Below are 20,620 nucleotides of genomic sequence, written 5' to 3'. Positions count from 1 at the left end.
ATAAAGCTTCTTCTTGTAAATATGAATTTATTCCCATAATATTTAGACTCTATTTCCATAATATTATACATTTATTTGTTTTGTTTGTTTCTTATCATTTAAAACATTTTTTTTACATTTCAACTTTGTGCGACTAAAATGCATTATTTTCCCCATAATTTTAAATATTTATTCCTGTAAAATTACTTGTTAGATTCCAACTTTTTCCTCATAATATTTTGACTATTCTTGGAAAATTACTGCTGATTTTTCCCTTTTTTTAAATTAAAGTTTTCATGTTAAAGGTCGCATAATATGCTCATTTTTCCACCCTTTGCATTGAGTTGTGGACTCCTTTAGAGCAGCTACACACAATAACCAGCACACACAGCTTTCCAGATCTTCCAGAATCTGCACCCATTCCGGCTGTATTTCCTTGGACGTTTTCATTGATTCCGCTTTAGCATTTTAATGATGCCATTTCACGAGTAGGCCAACAGAACCTCTCTGAATGTGACGTTTGCCTTGGATGCATCACAGCTCGTTGGGTGCAACTTGACCATAAGGGTGAGTTTTCACCCCACCCACTCCCCAAAACCACACCAATTTCCTATCTGAGATTCATGTTTTTATTTTTCCTTTTCCTAGATAAAACCATTTTTCATCAGATGCCGGAACCGGTCTTGCCACTCGGAGCAAAAGGATGTTGACTACTGCTTGTGTAAGTCCTGCATGGCTTCATGATGCCTTTGACTTGGGACCCTTTTCCACTGGGACCGCTTTGGAGCTTTTTTATCGTAGACACAATAACAGGAAATTAGACATGGCATAAAAAACATGTTTACCGCCTTCTAAATATACTTTTTATAACATTATTAGAGCCTTCTAGACATGAAATAACACCCCTATAGTCACTTGTATACTTACATTAGCCAATATAGTAGACACAATAAGAGAAAATTAGACATAAGACATAAAAAAAACATGTTTACCACCTTCTAAATATAGTTTATAACATTATTAGAGCCCTTTGGGCATGAAATAACACCCCTATAGTCACCTTTATACTTCCATTAGCCCAGGGGTCAGCAACCCGCGGCTCCAGAGCCGCATGTGGCTCTCCAGCCTCTTTGTTGTGGCTCCCTTTGCACTGCTTGAATATTTTTTAGCACCCGTGTGGTGAAAATGCACGTCTTTGTTATGAGTTTACAAAAATCCAACTTTGTGTGAGACCATGAATGCATCCTGACTGAGTTCTGACTGGTGACTGAATGAGCAGACAGGATGCTATCCAGTTCTCTCTGACAGGTTAACATGAAGGGAAATGAGTAATACTTTGAGTTATTTGAGTTATGAATTATTATTAATGACGATTAATGACGATTCTAAAAAATAAATTAGAGCTCATTTAAAAACAAAAGTTTATCTCCAGTACTAGCAAGAGTACTCCAACTCGTCTTTTTTTTCCCCTCCAATGTTGTTTTAAACATACAACGTTTTGCGGCTCCAGGCTATTTTTCTTTAGTGGGCAAGTGGGTGAAATGGCTCTTTTCATAGTAAAGGTTGCCGACCCCTGCATTAGCCAATATAGTAGACACAGTAAGAGAAAATTAGACATAAGACATAAAAAAAACATGTTTACCACCTCCTAAATATGCTTTTTAACATTATTAGAGCCCTCTGGACATGAAATAACACCCCTATAGTCACCTTTATACTTCCATTAGCCAATATAGTAGACACAATAAGAGAAAATTAGACATAAGACATAAAAAAAACATGTTTACCACCTTCTAAATATAGTTTTTTAACATTATTAGAGCCTTCTAGACATGAAATAACACCCCTATAGTCACTTTTATACTTATATTAGCCAATATAGTAAACACAATAAGAGAAAGTTAGACATAAGACATAAAGAAAACATGTTTACCACCTTCTAAATACGCTTTTTATCATGATTAGAGCCGTCTAGACATGAAATAACACCCCTATAGTCACCTTTATACTTACATTAGCCAATATAGTAGACACAGTAAGAGAAAATTAGACATAAGACATAAAAAAACATGTTTACCACCTCCTAAATATAGTTTATAACATTATTAGAGCCTTCTAGACATGAAATAACACCCCTATAGTCACTTTTATACTTATATTAGCCAATATAGTAGACACAATAAGAGAAAATTAGACATGAGACATAAAAAAAACATGTTTACCACCTTCTAAATATAGTTTTTTAACATTATTAGAGCCTTCTAGACATGAAATAACACCCCTATAGTCACTTTTATACTTATATTAGCCAATATAGTAGACACAATAAGAGAAAGTTAGACATAAGACATAAAGAAAACATGTTTACCACCTTCTAAATATGCTTTTTAACATTATTAGAGCCCTCTGGGCATGAAATAACACCCCTATAGTCACCTTTATACTTCCATTAGCCAATATAGTAGACACAATAAGAGAAAATTAGACATAAGACATAAAAAAACATGTGTACCACCTTCTAAATATAGTTTTTTTAACATTATTAGAGCCTTCTAGACATGAAATAACACCCCTATAGTCACCTTTATACTTATATTAGCCAATATAGTAGACACAATAAGAGAAAGTTAGACATGAGACATAAAGAAAACATGTTTACCACCTTCTAAATATAGTTTTTTAACATTATTAGAGCCTTCTAGACATGAAATAACACCCCTATAGTCACCTTTATACTTACATTAGCCAATATAGTAGACACAGTAAGAGAAAATTAGACATAAGACATAAAAAAACATGTGTACCACCTCCTAAATATGCTTTTTAACATTATTAGAACCATCAGGGCATGAAATAACACCCCTATAGTCACTTTTATACTTACATTAGCCAATATAGTAAACACAATAAGAGAAAGTTAGACATAAGACATAAAGAAAACATGTTTACCACCTCCTAAATATGCTTTTTAACATTATTAGAGCCCTCTGGACATGAAATAACACCCCTATAGTCACCTTTATACTTCCATTAGCCAATATAGTAGACACAATAAGAGAAAATTAGACATAAGACATAAAAAAACATGTGTACCACCTTCTAAATATAGTTTTTTAACATTATTAGAACCATCAGGGCATGAAATAACACCCCTATAGTCACCTTTATACTTACATTAGCCAATATAGTAGACACAATAAGAGAAAATTAGACATGAGACATAAAAAAAACATGTTTACCACCTTCTAAATATAGTTTTTTAACATTATTAGAGCCTTCTAGACATGAAATAACACCCCTATAGTCACTTTTATACTTATATTAGCCAATATAGTAAACACAGTAAGAGAAAGTTAGACATAAGACATAAAAAACATGTTTACCACCTTCTAAATACGCTTTTTATCATGATTAGAGCCCTCTAGACATGAAATAACACCCCTATAGTCACTTGTATACTTCCATTAGCCAATATAGTAGACATAATAAGAGCAAATTAGACACAAAACACGTTGACACCTTCCAAAGTCGTTTTTTAAACATGATTAGAGCCTCGTAGAAATGACATAACACCCCTACAGTCACCTTTATAGCGCTCCCTTGTGTTTGTAGATTATCCAGCACGGACTGTGATAATGAAGGTGATGATGAAGGCCACGGCGGTGTTGGCGTTGGTTGGTGTTTGCTTTGCCGGGCTGCTGTGGCGAGCGTCTCGCCAAACTCGTATGTATTTACCTCCGCCCTTGGCTTGAAGCTCCTCCCACACTAATAATCATAATAATATAATAATAATAATAATAATAATCATAGTAAGAATACGATGGTGATGGTGCTTTGTTCCCTCAGGTGGCATCCCCACCTCAGCATCCGCTGCAGAGGAGCATCCTGAATGCCTTCAGGTGGAAGGAAGAAGAAAGGTTGTCATCATCTACTCCCTGGACCACCCTCTGTACAAGAACATCATCCTCAAGCTGAGCGCCTTCCTCACGGCCACATGCGGCACGGAGGTGGTCCTGGATCTGCTGGATTCCACCAGGCTGGGAATACTGGGCCGCGTTCAGTGGCTGGACTGGCAGAGGGAAGAAGTGGAAGGCTCCTCAGCCAAGATCCTCCTCCTGTGCTCAGCGGGAGTGCAGGCCAAGTGGAGAGCCATGTGTGGAGGGAAGACGCTTCTCCTGAGGGAGGACCAGCGCTCGGCGACGGGGGACACGCTGACTCCGGCTCTTAGCCTCCTCCTGCCCCGTTTGGTAGGAAGTGCTTCTTTGGAGAAGTTCATCGTGGCTTACTTTGGAGACGTCTGCTCTCCCGAGCACGTTCCCTGGCCTTTTCATGTCGTGGTTCGATACCAGCTCATGAAGCAGTTCGAGGAGCTCTTCTTCAGAATCCTGGACACGGAGAAGCACGGCCCGGGTCGAGTTCAGCACATCCGAGGTCTTGCAGAGGACAAGTACCACCGTTGCCCTTTTGGCAGAGCTTTGCAGGAGGCCATCCAAGCTTTCAGGGAATATCAGCTGGAGAACCCGCACTGGTTTCAAGAGGAATGTGTCAACCACTAAGGAGTATGTAGTATATAGTATATAGTATATAGTATATAGTATATAGTATATAGTATATAGTATATAGTATATAGTATATAGTATATAGTATATAGTATATAGTATATAGTATGTATATATACGTGTCCATACTTGGATCAAGTACATACGCTGTATCATTTTATGGCATGATTACATAGGGGAAGGCCTGCACGGTGGACGAGTGGTTAGCGCGCAGACCTTGTAGCTAGGAGACCGGGATTCAATCCCACCCTCGGCCCCAATTCCTTGCTAATAAATACAACGTTTTAGCAGTTACAGCAAAAGAAACCTTTATTTTACCTGGTAAATATGATTTTTTTTTTTAAATTAGAGCTCTTCACACGAAATAACACCCCTATATTCACCTTTACACTCATATTACCCAATATAGAAGACACAATAACAGTAAATTGGACATAAGACATAGAAAATGTGTTTGCCACCTTCTAAATATAGTTTTGTCTAACATGATTAGAGCCCTCTCGACATGAAATAACACCCCTATAGTCTCCTTTACACTCATATTACTCAATATAGAGTACATTAGATTAGATTAGATTAGATATACCCTTATTTGTCACTCAGTGTAGACACAATAACAGAAGATTGGACGTAAGACATAGAAAACATGTTTATCGCCTTCTAAATATAGCTTTTCTGACATTGTTAGAGTCCTCGAGACATGAAATAACACCCCTATAGTCACCTCTACACTCCCATTAGCCAATATAGTAGACATAATAACAGCAAGTAAGACATATAAGACATGGAAAGCCTGTTTACCACCATCTAAATATGCTTTTCAACATGATTAGAGCCCTCTATATATGAAATAACACCCCCATAGTCACCTCTACATTCCTGTTAGCCAATATAGTAGACATAATAATAGCAAGTAAGACATACGTATAAGACATGGTAAGCCTGTTTACCACCATCTAAATATGCTTTTCAACATGATTAGAGCCCTCTATATATGAAATAACACCCCTATAGTCACCTCTACATTCATGTTAGCCAATATAGTAGACATAATAATAGCAAGTAAGACATATAAGACATGGAAAGCCTGTTTACCACCATCTAAATATGCTTTTCAACATGATTAGAGCCCTCTGGACATGAAATAACACCCCTATAGTCACCCCTACATTCATGTTAGCCAATATAGTAGACATAATAACAGCAAGTAAGACATATAAGACATGGAAAGCCTGTTTACCACCATCTAAATATGCTTTTTAACATGACTAGAGCCCTCTATATATGAAATAACACCCCTATAGTCACCTCTACATTCCTGTTAGCCAATATAGTAGACACAATAACAGCAAGTAAGACATATAAGACATGGAAAGCCTGTTTACCACCATCTAAATATGCTTTTCAACATGACTAGAGCCCTCTATATATGAAATAACACCCCTATAGTCACCTCTACATTCCTGTTAGCCAATACAGTAGACATAATAACAGCAAGTAAGACATATAAGACATTGAAAGCCTGTTTACCACCATCTAAATATGCTTTTTAACATGATTAGAGCCCTCTATATATGAAATAACACCCCTATAGTCACCTCTACATTCATGTTAGCCAATATAGTAGACACAATAACAGCAAGTAAGACATATAAGACATGGAAAGCCTGTTTACCACCATCTAAATATGCTTTTTAACATGATTAGAGCCCTCTATATATGAAATAACACCCCTATAGTCACCTCTACATTCCTGTTAGCCAATATAGTAGACATAATAACAGCAAGTAAGACATATAAGACATGGAAAGCCTGTTTACCACCATCTAAATATGCTTTTCAACATGATTAGAGCCCTCTGGACATGAAATAACACCCCTATAGTCCTATTAGCCAATATAGTAGACACAATAAGAGAGTAAATTGGGTAATTGAGCCCAAGCGAGTCCCTCCCGGTGTAGTTTAGCAGCGGCGTGTCTGCAGTTGATGCCTGCTGGCCGTGTAAACAGTGCTGGGGGTCAAAGTTCAGCTTTCTGGCCAAAGTTTCCTGCATTTTTGTATCTGCAGCGGAGAAGGTAAGGCAAATTCTCCTTGTAGTCATTTTGAAGTAAGTTTTAGTTCGTTAAGTTTTATGTTCCAACAGATCATGCTGACACGAGCGTGCACCCTGGTGCTCACAAGAGGACTGTCGGCATTGAGCGGCGGTAAGTACCCCGATGATGCAGTACAAAGTACACACATGCAGTGTTTTTCTTTCTTTTTAGACCCCCTCTTCAGAGTTCATCCATTGGTGGCACAGGCGCTGGCAGAAGAGCGCCCAGTGGTGGCGCTAGAGAGCACCATCATCACGCATGGCATGCCCTACCCTCACAATGTCAGGTATGCAACCTGACGCTGTCTTCATGGACTTTTTTTGTCATAAAATGTCTTCATTGATTTTTTTATTGACCATAAATGTCTTCATGGACTTTTTTATTGACCAAAAATGTTTTTATTGACTTTTTTTATTTACCAAAAATGTTTTTATGTAAATTTTTATTTGGATAAAATGTCTTCATGGACTTTTTTATTTACCAAAAATGTTTTTATTGACTTTTTTTATTTACCAAAAATGTTTTTATGTAAATTTTTATTTGGATAAAATGTCTTCATGGACTTTTTTATTTACCAAAAATGTTTTTATGGACTTTTTTTATTTACCAAAAATGTTTTTATTGATGTTTTTATTTCCCAAAAATGTCTTAATTGACTTTTTTATTTACCAAAAATGTTTTTATGGACTTTTCTATTTACCACAAATGTCTTATTGACTTTTTATTTACCAAAAATCTCTTAATTACCTTTTTATTTACCAAAACATTTTTTATGGACTTTTTTATTTACCAAAAATGTCTTAATTGACTTTTTTTATTGACCAAAAATGTTTTTAAAGACTTTTTATTCACCAAAAATGTTTTTGTGGACTTTTTTATTTACCAAAAATGTTTTTATGGACGTTTTTATTTACCAAAAATGTTTTTAATTACTTTTTATTCACCAAAAATGTTTTTGTGGACATTTTACATTTACCAAAAATGTCTTAATTGACTTTTTATTTACCAAAAATGTTTTTATGGACTTTTTTATTTACCAAAAATGTTTTTATGGACTTTTTTATTTACCAAAAATGTTTTTATGGACGTTTTTATTTCCCAAAAATGTCTTAATTGACTTTTTTATTTACCAAAAATGTTTTTAATGACTTTTTATTCACCAAAAATGTTTTTGTGGACATTTTACATTTACCAAAAATGTCTTAATTGACTTTTTATTTACCAAAAATGTTTTTGTGGACATTTTACATTTACCAAAAATGTCTTAATTGACTTTTTATTTACCAAAAACGTTTTTGTGGACATTTTACATTTACCAAAAATGTTTTTAATGATTCTTTATTCACCAAAAATGTTTTTGTGGACATTTTACATTTACCACAAATGTCTTATTGACTTTTTATTTACAAAAAAAATGTATGGTCTTTTTTATTTACCAAAAATGTCTGAATTACCTTTTTATTTACCAAAAATGTTTTTGTTGACATTTTTATTGACCAAAAATGTTTTTGTGGACATTTTACATTTACCAAAAGTGTCTTAATTGACTTTTTATTTACCAAAAATGTTTTTATGGACGTTTTTATTTCCCAAAAATGTCTTAATTGACTTTTTTATTTACCAAAAATGTTTTTAATGACTTTTTATTCACCAAAAATGTTTTTGTGGACATTTTACATTTACCAAAAATGTCTTAATTGACTTTTTATTTACCAAAAATGTTTTTGTGGACATTTTACATTTACCAAAAATGTCTTAATTGACTTTTTATTTACCAAAAATGTTTTTGTGGACATTTTACATTTACCAAAAATGTTTTTAATGATTCTTTATTCACCAAAAATGTTTTTGTGGACATTTTACATTTACCACAAATGTCTTATTGACTTTTTATTTACAAAAAAAATGTATGGTCTTTTTTATTTACCAAAAATGTCTGAATTACCTTTTTATTTACCAAAAATGTTTTTGTTGACATTTTTATTGACCAAAAATGTTTTTGTGGACATTTTACATTTACCAAAAGTGTCTTAATTGACTTTTTATTTACCAAAAATGTTTTTATGGACTTTTCTATTTACCACAAATGTCTTATTGACTTCTTATTTACCAAAAATGTCTTAATTACCTTTTTATTTACCAAAACATTTTTAATGATTCTTTATTCACCAAAAATGTTTTTGTTGACATTTTTTATTGACCAAAAATGTTTTTACTGACTTTTTTATTTACACAAAATGTCTTCATGGACTTTTTTATTTACCAAAATGTTTATAATGTCTTTTTTATTTATTAAAATGTAATTTTATAATTTTATAATTTCATCATTTTATCATTTTATTGACTTTTTATTGACCAAAATGTTTTGATGGACTTTTTCATTAGCATAAAATGTATCCATCAAGTTTTTGAAAAGTATGTTTGATGTTGACGTCGGCCGCATCGTCACAGGACAGCCAAAGAGGTGGAGGCCATCGTGTGGGCCGAAGGCGCCACCCCCGCTACCGTTGGAGTGATTGAGGGCAAAGTCCACGTTGGACTTTGTTCGGAGGAGCTGGACTTCCTGGCGGGCTGCAGCGGCTCCATCAAGGTGTCCCGACGTGACCTGCCATATGTAACCAGCCGAGTGAGCCCACAACACAACAATACAACAGTACAACAGTACAACAATACAACAATACAACAACACAACAATACAACAACAACACAACAACACAAAGCCTGCTGTCTTCCTGCTGCTTTCATGACGGCTGAGGTGTCCCGCAGGGCCTCTCTGGGGGCACGACGGTGTCGGCCACCATGATAGCAGCCCACCGGGCCGGCATTGCTGTGTTTGTCACAGGCGGCATCGGCGGCGTCCACAGAGACGGACAGAACAGTAAGACAATAAGAAGTGAAAAGGAAATCAGGAAATGACCATCGGAATGACATTTTGTGGCGCAGGTCTGGATATCAGCGCTGACCTGACGGAGCTGGGCAGGACTCCCATCGCGGTGGTGTCTGCCGGGGTCAAGTCTATTCTGGACATCGGTCGTACCCTGGAGGTCCTGGTAAGTCCCGCTTTGAATGTTCTTCTCCTCCGCGTCTTCACGGCGGCCTTGTCATCAGGAGACGCAGGGCGTTTGTGTCGCCAGCTACGGGCCGTCAAAAGACTTCCCCGCCTTCTTCTCCCCGTCGAGTGGCTTCATGTCCCCGCATCAAGTCTGCGACGCCGACCAAGCCGCGCAACTCATCGGTACATCAACTTGTTGATCTTTGGAACAGCGCGGGAATGCGAGGAAAAGCCTTGACGCGTCGCCATCTTTTATCCCGTCAGAGAGCCTTCTTTTGCTGGGCGTCAACAGCGGCGTCCTCATCGCCGTGCCCCTCCCACCGCAGCACGCAGCAGCCGGCCAGCAGATGGAGCGGGCGGTACAGGCGGCCGTGGCCGACTGCAGGTTGGAAAACCGTCTTGAAAGGACAAATATTAGCCAACATAGCAGACACAATAAGAGGAAATAAGACATAGAAAACATGTTTACTACCTTCTAAATATAGATTTTAAACATTATTAGAGCCTTCTAAAAATGAAATAACACCCCTATAGTCACACTCCTATTAGCCAACATAGCAGACACAATAAGAGGAAATAAGACATAGAAAACATGTTTACCACCTTCTAAAGATATATTTTAAACATTATTAGAGCCCTCTATATATGAAATAACACCCCTATATTCAGCTTTACGCCCCTATTACCCAATATTGAAGACACAAGATAAAATTACACAAAGAAAACACGTTTACCACCGTCTAAATATATTTATTATTATTATTATTTATTATTATTAGAGCCTTTTTGACATGAAATAACACCCCTATAGTCACCTTTATACCTCTATTAGCAAATATGGTAGCAATCATCAGTGGAAATGACACATAGAAAACTAGTTTACCACCTTCTAAATATATTTTATGAACATTATTAGAGCCCTCTAGACATGAAATAACACCCCTATGTTCAGCTTTAGTCTCCTATTAGCCAATATTGAAGACACAAGATAAAATGACACATAGAAAACATGTTTACCACCTTATAAATATATTTTATGAACATTATTAGAGCCCTCTAGACATGAAATAACACCCCTATATTCAATTTTACACTCCAATTAGCCAATATTGAAGACACAATAAGATAAAATGACACATAGAAAACATGTATACCACCTTCTAAATATATTTTATGAACATTATTAGAGCCTTCTTGACATGAAATAACACCCCTATATTCAATTTTACACTCCAATTAGCCAATATTGAAGACACAATAAGATAAAATGACACATAGAAAACATGTTTACCACCTTATAAATATATTTTATGAACATTATTAGAGCCCTCTAGACATGAAATAACACCCCTATATTCAATTTTACACTCCAATTAGCCAATATTGAAGACACAATAAGATAAAATGACACATAGAAAACATGTTTACCACGTTATAAATATATTTTATGAACATTATTAGAGCCCTCTAGACATGAAATAACACCCCTATATTCAGCTTTACGCCCCTATTACCCAAATTTGAAGACACAATAAGATAAAATGACACATAGAAAACATGTTTACACCTTATAAATATATTTTATGAACATTATTAGAGCCTTCTTGACATGAAATAACACCCCTATATTCACCTTTATACCTCTATTAGCAAATTTGGTAGTAATAATAAGTGGAAATGGCACATAAAAAACTAGTTTAGCACCTTCTAAATGTATTTTATGAACATGATCAGAGCCTTCCAGACATGAAATAACACCCCTATGTTCAGCTTTATTAGCCAATATTGAAGACACAATAAGAAAATGTGTTTATATGTTTTATTAATATGAGCTTGTTTGTGTGTCTCAGCGCCAGAAGCATCACAGGTGGAGACGTGACGCCATACATTCTTCAGAGGGTGAATGATCTAACCGAGGGAAAGTCCCTGCAAGCCAGTATCCTTCTCCTCCAGTGACGCGCGTCTAAACGAGGCGAGAGAAAAAAAGACCCGTTGCGTTCCTTGAAGGAGCCACGCTTGCAGACATGGCTCTCATTAGCAACAACGCTAAGGTGGGCAGCCAGATCGCTTGTGCTCTGGCAAAGCTGGGCAAGAAGAGGAAGCCAGGAAGCGCAAGTCAATCCCACTCCGGGATCGTGAGTATTGGGAAGGGATATGCGGCTTTTACTGAACGTGTCGCCAGTGTGATGCTAGGCTTTCCGTTCTAGGTTGTCATCGGAGGTATGAACGTGGATTTTATTGCAAAAGGAAAAAGAAAAGCTCTTGAAGTAAGTCTTGGAATGAATATTAGATTTGGAGGGAGTCGTCTTACACCAGATTCTCTTTGCTCTGAGTTTGGACGGACCAACCCAGGAAGCATCTGTCAGTCGTACGGGGGTGTCGGACGCAACATCGCCGGTAGGTTCCTGATGATGCCGTGTTCAGCAGATCAACTTGACTTGTGCGTCTTTCCATAAAATGACGCATAGAAAACTAGTTTACCACCTTCTAAATATCATTTTTTACCATTAGAGCCCTCGAGACATGAAATAACACCCCTATATTCAATTTTACACTCCGATTACCCGATATTGAAGACACAATAAGATAAAATGACACATAGAAAACATGTTTATACCGTCTAAATATATTTTATTAACATTATTAGAGCCCTCTAGACATGAAATAACACCCCTACATTCAATTTTACACTCCAATTAGCCAATATTGAAGACACAATAAGATAAAATGACACATAGAAAACACGTTTACCACCTTATAAATATATTTTATGAACATTATTAGAGCCCTCTAGACATGAAATAACACCCCTATATTCAGCTTTACGCCCCTATTACCCAAAATTGAAGACACAATAAGATAAAATGACACATAGAAAACATGTTTACCACCTTATAAATATATTTTATGAACATTATTAGAGCCCCCATAAACATGAAATAACACCCCTATATTCAGCTTTACGCCCCTATTACCCAATATTGAAGACACAATAAGATAAAATGACACATAGAAAACATGTTTACCACCTTCTAAATATATTTTATGAACATTATTAGAGCCCTCTAGACATGAAATAACACCCCTATATTCAATTTTACACTCCAATTAGCCAATATTGAAGACACAATAAGATAAAATGACACATAGAAAACATGTTTACACCGTCGAAATATATTTTATGAACATTATTAGAGCCCTCTAGACATGAAATAACACCCCTATATTCAGCTTTACGCCCCTATTACCCAAAATTGAAGACACAATAAGATAAAATGACACATAGAAAACATGTTTACTACCTTATAAATATATTTTATGAACATTATTAGAGCCCTCTAGACATGAAATAACACCCCTATATTCAATTTTACACTCCAATTAGCCAATATTGAAGACACAATAAGATAAAATGACACATAGAAAACATGTACCACCTTCTAAATATACTTTATGGACATTATTAGAGCCCTCTAGACATGAAATAACACCCCTATATTCAGCTTTACGCCCCTATTACCCAAAATTGAAGACACAATAAGATAAAATGACACATAGAAAACATGTTTACCACCTTATAAATATATTTTATGAACATTATTAGAGCCCTCTAGACATGAAATAACACCCCTATATTCAATTTTACACTCCGATTACCCGATATTTAAGACACAATAAGATAAAATGACACATAGAAAACATGTTTACCACCTTATAAATATATTTTATGAACATTATTAGAGCCCCCATAAACATGAAATAACACCCCTATATTCAGCTTTACGCCCCTATTACCCAAAATTGAAGACACAATAAGATAAAATGACACATAGAAAACATGTTTACCACCTTATAAATATATTTTATGAACATTATTAGAGCCCTCTAGACATGAAATAACACCCCTATATTCAATTTTACACTCCAATTAGCCAATATTGAAGACACAATAAGATAAAATGACACATAGAAAACATGTTTACCACCTTATAAATATACTTTGTGAACATTATTAGAGCCCTCTAGACATGAAATAACACCCCTATATTCAGCTTTACGCCCCTATTACCCAAAATTGAAGACACAATAAGATAAAATGACACATAGAAAACATGTTTACCACCTTATGAATATATATTTTATGAACATTATTAGAGCCCTCTAGACATGAAATAACACCCCTATATTCAATTTTACACTCCAATTAGCCAATATTGAAGACACAATAAGATAAAATGACACATAGAAAACATGTTTACCACCTTATAAATATATTTTATGAACATTATTAGAGCCCTCTAGACATGAAATAACACCCCTATATTCAATTTTACACTCTGATTACCCGATATTGAAGACATAATAAGATAAAATGACACATAGAAAACATGTTTACCACCTTATAAATATATTTTATGAACATTATTAGAGCCCTCTAGACATGAAATAACACCCCTATATTCAATTTTACACTCTGATTACCCGATATTGAAGACATAATAAGATAAAATGACACATAGAAAACATGTTTACCACCTTATAAATATATTTTATGAACATTATTAGAGCCCTCTAGACATGAAATAACACCCCTATATTCAGCTTTACGCCCCTATTACCCAAAATTGAAGACACAATAAGATAAAATGACACATAGAAAACATGTTTACCACCTTATAAATATATTTTATGAACATTATTAGAGCCCTCTAGACATGAAATAACACCCCTATATTCAATTTTACACTCCGATTACCCGATATTTAAGACATAATAAGATAAAATGACACATAGAAAACATGTTTACCACCTTATAAATATATTTTATGAACATTATTAGAGCCCTCTAGACATGAAATAACACCCCTATATTCAGCTTTACGCCCCTATTACCCAAAATTGAAGACACAATAAGATAAAATGACACATAGAAAACATGTTTACCACCTTATAAATATATTTTATGAACATTATTAGAGCCCTCTAGACATGAAATAACACCCCTATATTCAATTGTACACTCCGATTACCCAATATTGAAGACACAATAAGATAAAATGACACATAGAAAACATGTTTACCACCTTATAAATATATTTTATGAACATTATTAGAGCCCTCTAGACATGAAATAACACCCCTATATTCAATTTTACACTCCGATTACCCGATATTGAAGACACAATAAGATAAAATGACACATAGAAAACATGTTTACACCGTCTAAATATATTTTATTAACATTATTAGAGCCCTCTAGACATGAAATAACACCCCTATATTCAGCTTTACGCCCCATTACCCAAAATTGAAGACACAATAAGATAAAATGACACATAGAAAACATGTTTACCACCTTATAAATATACTTTCGGAACATTATTAGAGCCCCCATAAACATGAAATAACACCCCTATATTCAGCTTTACGCCCCTATTACCCAAAATTGAAGACACAATAAGATAAAATGACACATAGAAAACATGTTTACCACCTTATAAATATATTTTATGAACATTATTAGAGCCCTCTAGACATGAAATAACACCCCTATATTCAATTTTACACTCCAATTAGCCAATATTGAAGACACAATAAGATAAAATGACACATAGAAAACATGTTTACACCGTCTAAATATATTTTATTAACATTATTAGAGCCCTCTAGACATGAAATAACACCCCTATATTCAGCTTTACGCCCCATTACCCAAAATTGAAGACACAATAAGATAAAATGACACATAGAAAACATGTTTACCACCTTATGAATATATTTTATGAACATTATTAGAGCCCTCTAGACATGAAATAACACCCCTATATTCAATTTTACACTCCGATTACCCGATATTGAAGACATAATAAGATAAAATGACACATAGAAAACATGTTTACCACCTTATGAATATATTTTATGAACATTATTAGAGCCCTCTAGACATGAAATAACACCCCTATATTCAATTTTACACTCCGATTACCCGATATTGAAGACATAATAAGATAAAATGACACATAGAAAACATGTTTACCACCTTATAAATATATTTTATGAACATTATTAGAGCCCTCTAGACATGAAATAACACCCCTATATTCAGCTTTACGCCCCTATTACCCAAAATTGAAGACACAATAAGATAAAATGACACATAGAAAACATGTTTACCACCTTATAAATATATTTTATGAACATTATTAGAGCCCTCTAGATATGAAATAACACCCCTATATTCAATTTTACACTCCGATTACCCGATATTGAAGACATAATAAGATAAAATGACACATAGAAAACATGTTTACCACCTTCTAAATATACTTTATGGACATTATTAGAGCCCTCTAGACATGAAATAACACCCCTATATTCAGCTTTACGCCCCATTACCCAAAATTGAAGACACAATAAGATAAAATGACACATAGAAAACATATTTACCACCTTATAAATATACTTTATGGACATTATTAGAGCCCTCTAGACATGACATAACACCCCTATATTCAATTTTACACTCCAATTAGCCAATATTGAAGACACAATAAGATAAAATGACACATGGAAAACATGTTTACACCGTCGAAATATATTTTATGAACATTATTAGAGCCCCATAAACATGAAATAACACCCCTATATTCAGCTTTACGCCCCTATTACCCAAAATTGAAGACACAATAAGATAAAATGACACATAGAAAACATGTTTACCACCTTATAAATATACTTTATGGACATTATTAGAGCCCTCTAGACATGACATAACACCCCTATATTCAATTTTACACTCCAATTAGCCAATATTGAAGACACAATAAGATAAAATGACACATAGAAAACATGTTTACACCGTCTAAATATATTTTATGAACATTATTAGAGCCCCCATAAACATGAAATAACACCCCTATATTCAGCTTTACGCCCCTATTACCCAAAATTGAAGACACAATAAGATAAAATGACACATAGAAAACATGTTTACCACCTTATAAATATACTTTATGGACATTATTAGAGCCCTCTAGACATGACATAACACCCCTATATTCAATTTTACACTCCAATTAGCCAATATTGAAGACACAATAAGATAAAATGACACATGGAAAACATGTTTACACCGTCGAAATATATTTTATGAACATTATTAGAGCCCCATAAACATGAAATAACACCCCTATATTCAGCTTTACGCCCCTATTACCCAAAATTGAAGACACAATAAGATAAAATGACACATAGAAAACATGTTTACCACCTTATAAATATACTTTATGGACATTATTAGAGCCCTCTAGACATGACATAACACCCCTATATTCAATTTTACACTCCAATTAGCCAATATTGAAGACACAATAAGATAAAATGACACATAGAAAACATGTTTACACCGTCTAAATATATTTTATGAACATTATTAGAGCCCCCATAAACATGAAATAACACCCCTATATTCAGCTTTACGCCCCTATTACCCAAAATTGAAGACACAATAAGATAAAATGACACATAGAAAACATGTTTACCACCTTATAAATATATTTTATGGACATTATTAGAGCCCTCTAGACATGAAATAACACCCCTATATTCAGCTTTACGCCCCATTACCCAATATAGTAGACATAATAAGATAAAATGACACATAGAAACATGTTTACCACCTTATAAATATACTTTATGGACATTATTAGAGCCTTCTTGACATGAAATAACAGCCCTATATTCACCTTTATACCTCTATTAGCAAACATGGTAGATATAATAATAAGAGGAAATCAGACAAGGAATACTCCATGATGGCGTGTTCAGCGGATGAACTTGACTCGTGTTTTCCCTTTGAAGATTGTCTGAGTCGTTTGGGCCAGCAGCCGCTGTTCATCTCTGCAACTGGCGCTGATTCCCACGCCGATGCCTTCCTCCGCCACTGCAAACATATGGTACCTATGCTAGCCAACATTAGTAGCTCATTTATTCCTTCTTTGCCGGAGCCTATCCCAGCTGTCTTGGGGCGAGATCAGTCAGGAGGCGGGGCATTCACATGGAGCCACCCATCACCATGGTAACGTGTAAAAAGCGGGACGCCCATGGTCCGTTTACCCGGTGAGGAGGACCACCTTAAGAGACTGAAGACAGAACGGCATGAACGACATGTCCGGCTCTAAAGCGGCATGGTGCGCACCAATCTGACGCTGGTAATGGGGGACGACCAGGAGGGACGTCAGTAAAAGTCCAACGAAACATGGGATTCCAACCATCTGCAATCTCAAGGAAATTGTGATGGCAAAAACTAAAACAACAGTGAAGAGGTCTCATTCTGTTCTCCGTTGTTCTACGAAGCATCTAGGCACCATTTAGTGATTATCGACAGACCTTTTTGTTTCCCGTCACGTTTTAATGTTGCCCTGCATGTCATATGTCTCATGATTATTCATGCTGGACGTTTGCTGTTTCCTGGAAGAACACCAGCGCTGTGACCAGGATGGAGGGTGAAAGCACGGCGACGTACTGTGCCGTTATCACGGAAAGCGGAGAACTCAGTCTGGGATTGGGCGACATGGACGTTCATCAGAAGATAACCGAGCAATATGTAAGTCTATTTATATAGATTCTATTTATCTCCAAGGGAAATTTAATAGCAGGGTAAAGGTGACTATAGGGGTGTTATTCCATGTCTAGAGGGCTCTAATTATTTTAAAAAGTGTATTTAGATGTTGTAAACAGATTTTCTATGTCTTATTTCCTCTTATTATGTCTACTATATTGGGTAATAGGAGTGTAAAGGTGACTAAAGGGGTGTTATTCCATGTCTAGAGGGCTCTAATTATTATAAAAAGTGTATTTAGATGTTGTAAACAGGTTTTCTATGTCTATTTCTGCTTATTATGTCTACTATATTGGGTAATAGGAGTATAAAGGTGACTATAGGGGTGTTATTTCATGTCTAGAGGGCTCTAATTATTTTAAAAAGTGTATTTAGATGTTGTAAACAGGTTTTCTATGTCTATTTCTGCTTATTATGTCTACTATATTGGGTAATAGGAGTGTAAAGGTGACTATAGGGGTGTTATTCCATGTCTAGAGGGCTCTAATTATTTTAAAAAGTGTATTTAGATGTTGTAAGCAGGTTTTCTATGTCTATTTCCTCTTAATATGTCTACTATATTGGGTAATAGGAGTATAAAGGTGACTATAGGGGTGTTATTCCATGTCTAGAGGGCTCTAATTATTTTAAAAAGTGTATTTAGATGTTGTAAACAGGTTTTCTATGTCTATTTCTGCTTATTATGTCTACTATATTGGGTAATAGGAGTGTAAAGGTGACTATAGGGGTGTTATTCCATGTCTAGAGGGCTCTAAATATTGTTAAAAAGTGTATTTAGATGTTGTAAAGAGGATTTCTATGTCTATTTTGCTTATTATGTCTACTATATTGGGTAATAGCAGGGTAAAGGTGACTATAGGGGTGTTACCCCATGTCTAGGGGGGCTTTAATTATGTTGGAAGCATATTTAGAAGGTGGCAAACAGGTTTTCTATGCTCTAACCACCGATGAATGATCATGTATTTATAAGAGCATAAAGGAGGGATTGGTGTACGGTGAAGACAGCAACGTGACATCTGACCCATCTGCAATTACCATCCTCCTGTAGGTGTCGCAGTTTGAGCGGCAGCTCGTATCGTCCATTCTGGTGTGCCTTGATGGAAACATCCCCATCTCCACCATCAGATACGTGTGCTCCTTGGCCAAGCAGCACAACATCAACGGTAGGTCTTCAAGAATGAAAGCCTGATGTTCCACTGCAGCTTTTCTCACGTTTGGACGCTGTATCCCAACTCAGTTTGGTACGAGCCAACCGATTCGGAAAAAGCCGGCAAGCCTTTCCTGTCAGATGCCTGGAAGTCCTTGTCCTACGCCTCTCCAAATTTGGCGGAGCTGTGCGCCATGAACAAAACACTGGGCCTCCAAACACCTGAAGGTAACAAACATGGTCTCTTGAATGCAAAGGTGAGGACTGAATGGCGATGATGTGTTCTGGTCGGCTGCCAGTGCTCCCGAACTCCCTGGACCAGGTCCTGAGTCTGGCCGTGGCGCTCTCACGCCCCCTTCTGGAACATCTCCACTGCCTGGTGGTGACCCTCGGGGCTGGCGGGGTGTTGGTGTGCGGGGAGCACCAAGCGGGCTCGGTCAACCTCAAGCCAAGGAAAGAGAAGAAGGTGAGAGACGGTTCGTGAATGGAGAAGATAAGCGATAAATAACATGTTGTACGCCATTTGCAGAAGAGAAAGCTGTGCGCCGTCCACTACCCGGCGCTGAGTGTAGCGGCACGGGACACGATGAATGTCTCAGGAGCAGGAGATAGGTAGATAGCGCTTCCTGCGGTGCTTTTGACCAAGATAAAAACGGTATCTTCACCCCGTGTGCAGTCTTGCAGGCGCTGTGATGGCAGGGATCGTCCAGGGTGGAGACACTGACACTTGTGTTGGCATGGGTCTTCTGGCCGCACGATTGTCCCTCGCTTCACCGCACCCCATCGCCCCCCTGCTGACACCACACACTGTGGACCCCCACCGGGCTCAAAGACACGGCGGGTCCCAACCCAGATTCATGTGGATTGACTGAACGTGTTTGTGGATTACACACAGAAAAAAACAACAAACTTTGCTCGTATGTCTGCTTCCTTTTTCTTCTACTTATACAAAGGAAAGTAATGGTAATGCTTTTATTTCATTTGAACTATTATTATTCATTACTTATTTCATTAGTTTTATGAATTTTTTATTTATTTTTATTTTTATTTTTATTTTTATTTTTATTTTTATTTTTATTTTTATTTTTATTTTTATTTTTATTTTTATTTTTATTTTTATTTTTATTTTTATTTTTATTTTTATTTTTATTTTTATTTTTATTTTTATTT

At 36.0% G+C, this 20,620-nt stretch overlaps 2 protein-coding genes across 2 annotated transcripts; both read left to right on the top strand.

The window, feature by feature from the left end:
• Positions 1-39: 39 nt before the first annotated feature.
• On the top strand, positions 40-6,742 carry LOC131137920 (interleukin-17 receptor A). Its single transcript, XM_058086340.1, has 5 exons — positions 40-546; positions 628-700; positions 3,592-3,702; positions 3,826-4,538; positions 6,682-6,742. The coding sequence occupies exons 3-4, from the start codon at positions 3,615-3,617 to the stop codon at positions 4,533-4,535; spliced, it is 798 nt and encodes a 265-aa protein (XP_057942323.1). The 5' UTR covers positions 40-546; positions 628-700; positions 3,592-3,614; the 3' UTR covers positions 4,536-4,538; positions 6,682-6,742.
• On the top strand, positions 6,636-20,370 carry zgc:136858 (uncharacterized protein LOC678543 homolog). Its single transcript, XM_058086333.1, has 18 exons — positions 6,636-6,742; positions 6,803-6,917; positions 9,083-9,257; positions 9,398-9,509; positions 9,575-9,681; positions 9,740-9,866; positions 9,948-10,068; positions 11,534-11,619; positions 11,706-11,818; positions 11,891-11,950; positions 12,017-12,080; positions 17,544-17,638; positions 18,160-18,288; positions 19,352-19,466; positions 19,541-19,678; positions 19,750-19,916; positions 19,980-20,062; positions 20,127-20,370. The coding sequence occupies exons 1-18, from the start codon at positions 6,670-6,672 to the stop codon at positions 20,320-20,322; spliced, it is 2,076 nt and encodes a 691-aa protein (XP_057942316.1). The 5' UTR covers positions 6,636-6,669; the 3' UTR covers positions 20,323-20,370.
• Positions 20,371-20,620: the final 250 nt, after the last annotated feature.

Source organism: Doryrhamphus excisus, chromosome 11 (genome assembly GCF_030265055.1).
Source record: "Doryrhamphus excisus isolate RoL2022-K1 chromosome 11, RoL_Dexc_1.0, whole genome shotgun sequence".
In the NCBI taxonomy this organism is placed as follows: Eukaryota; Metazoa; Chordata; class Actinopteri; order Syngnathiformes; family Syngnathidae; genus Doryrhamphus; species Doryrhamphus excisus.
The sequence above is the reverse complement of the archived record's forward strand: the minus strand, read 5'-3'. Positions and strand labels throughout refer to the sequence as shown.

Coding starts and splice junctions, on each gene's coding strand:
- zgc:136858 (XM_058086333.1), top strand. CDS start 6,670: ATGTTCCAACAGATCATGCTGACACGAGCGTGCACCCTGGTGCTCACA. Junction 9,867..9,947: donor CCAAGCCGCGCAACTCATCG/GTACATCAACTT, acceptor TTATCCCGTCAG/AGAGCCTTCTTTTGCTGGGC. Junction 20,063..20,126: donor GTCTCAGGAGCAGGAGATAG/GTAGATAGCGCT, acceptor CCCCGTGTGCAG/TCTTGCAGGCGCTGTGATGG.
- LOC131137920 (XM_058086340.1), top strand. CDS start 3,615: ATGAAGGTGATGATGAAGGCCACGGCGGTGTTGGCGTTGGTTGGTGTT. Junction 3,703..3,825: donor GCGAGCGTCTCGCCAAACTC/GTATGTATTTAC, acceptor TTGTTCCCTCAG/GTGGCATCCCCACCTCAGCA.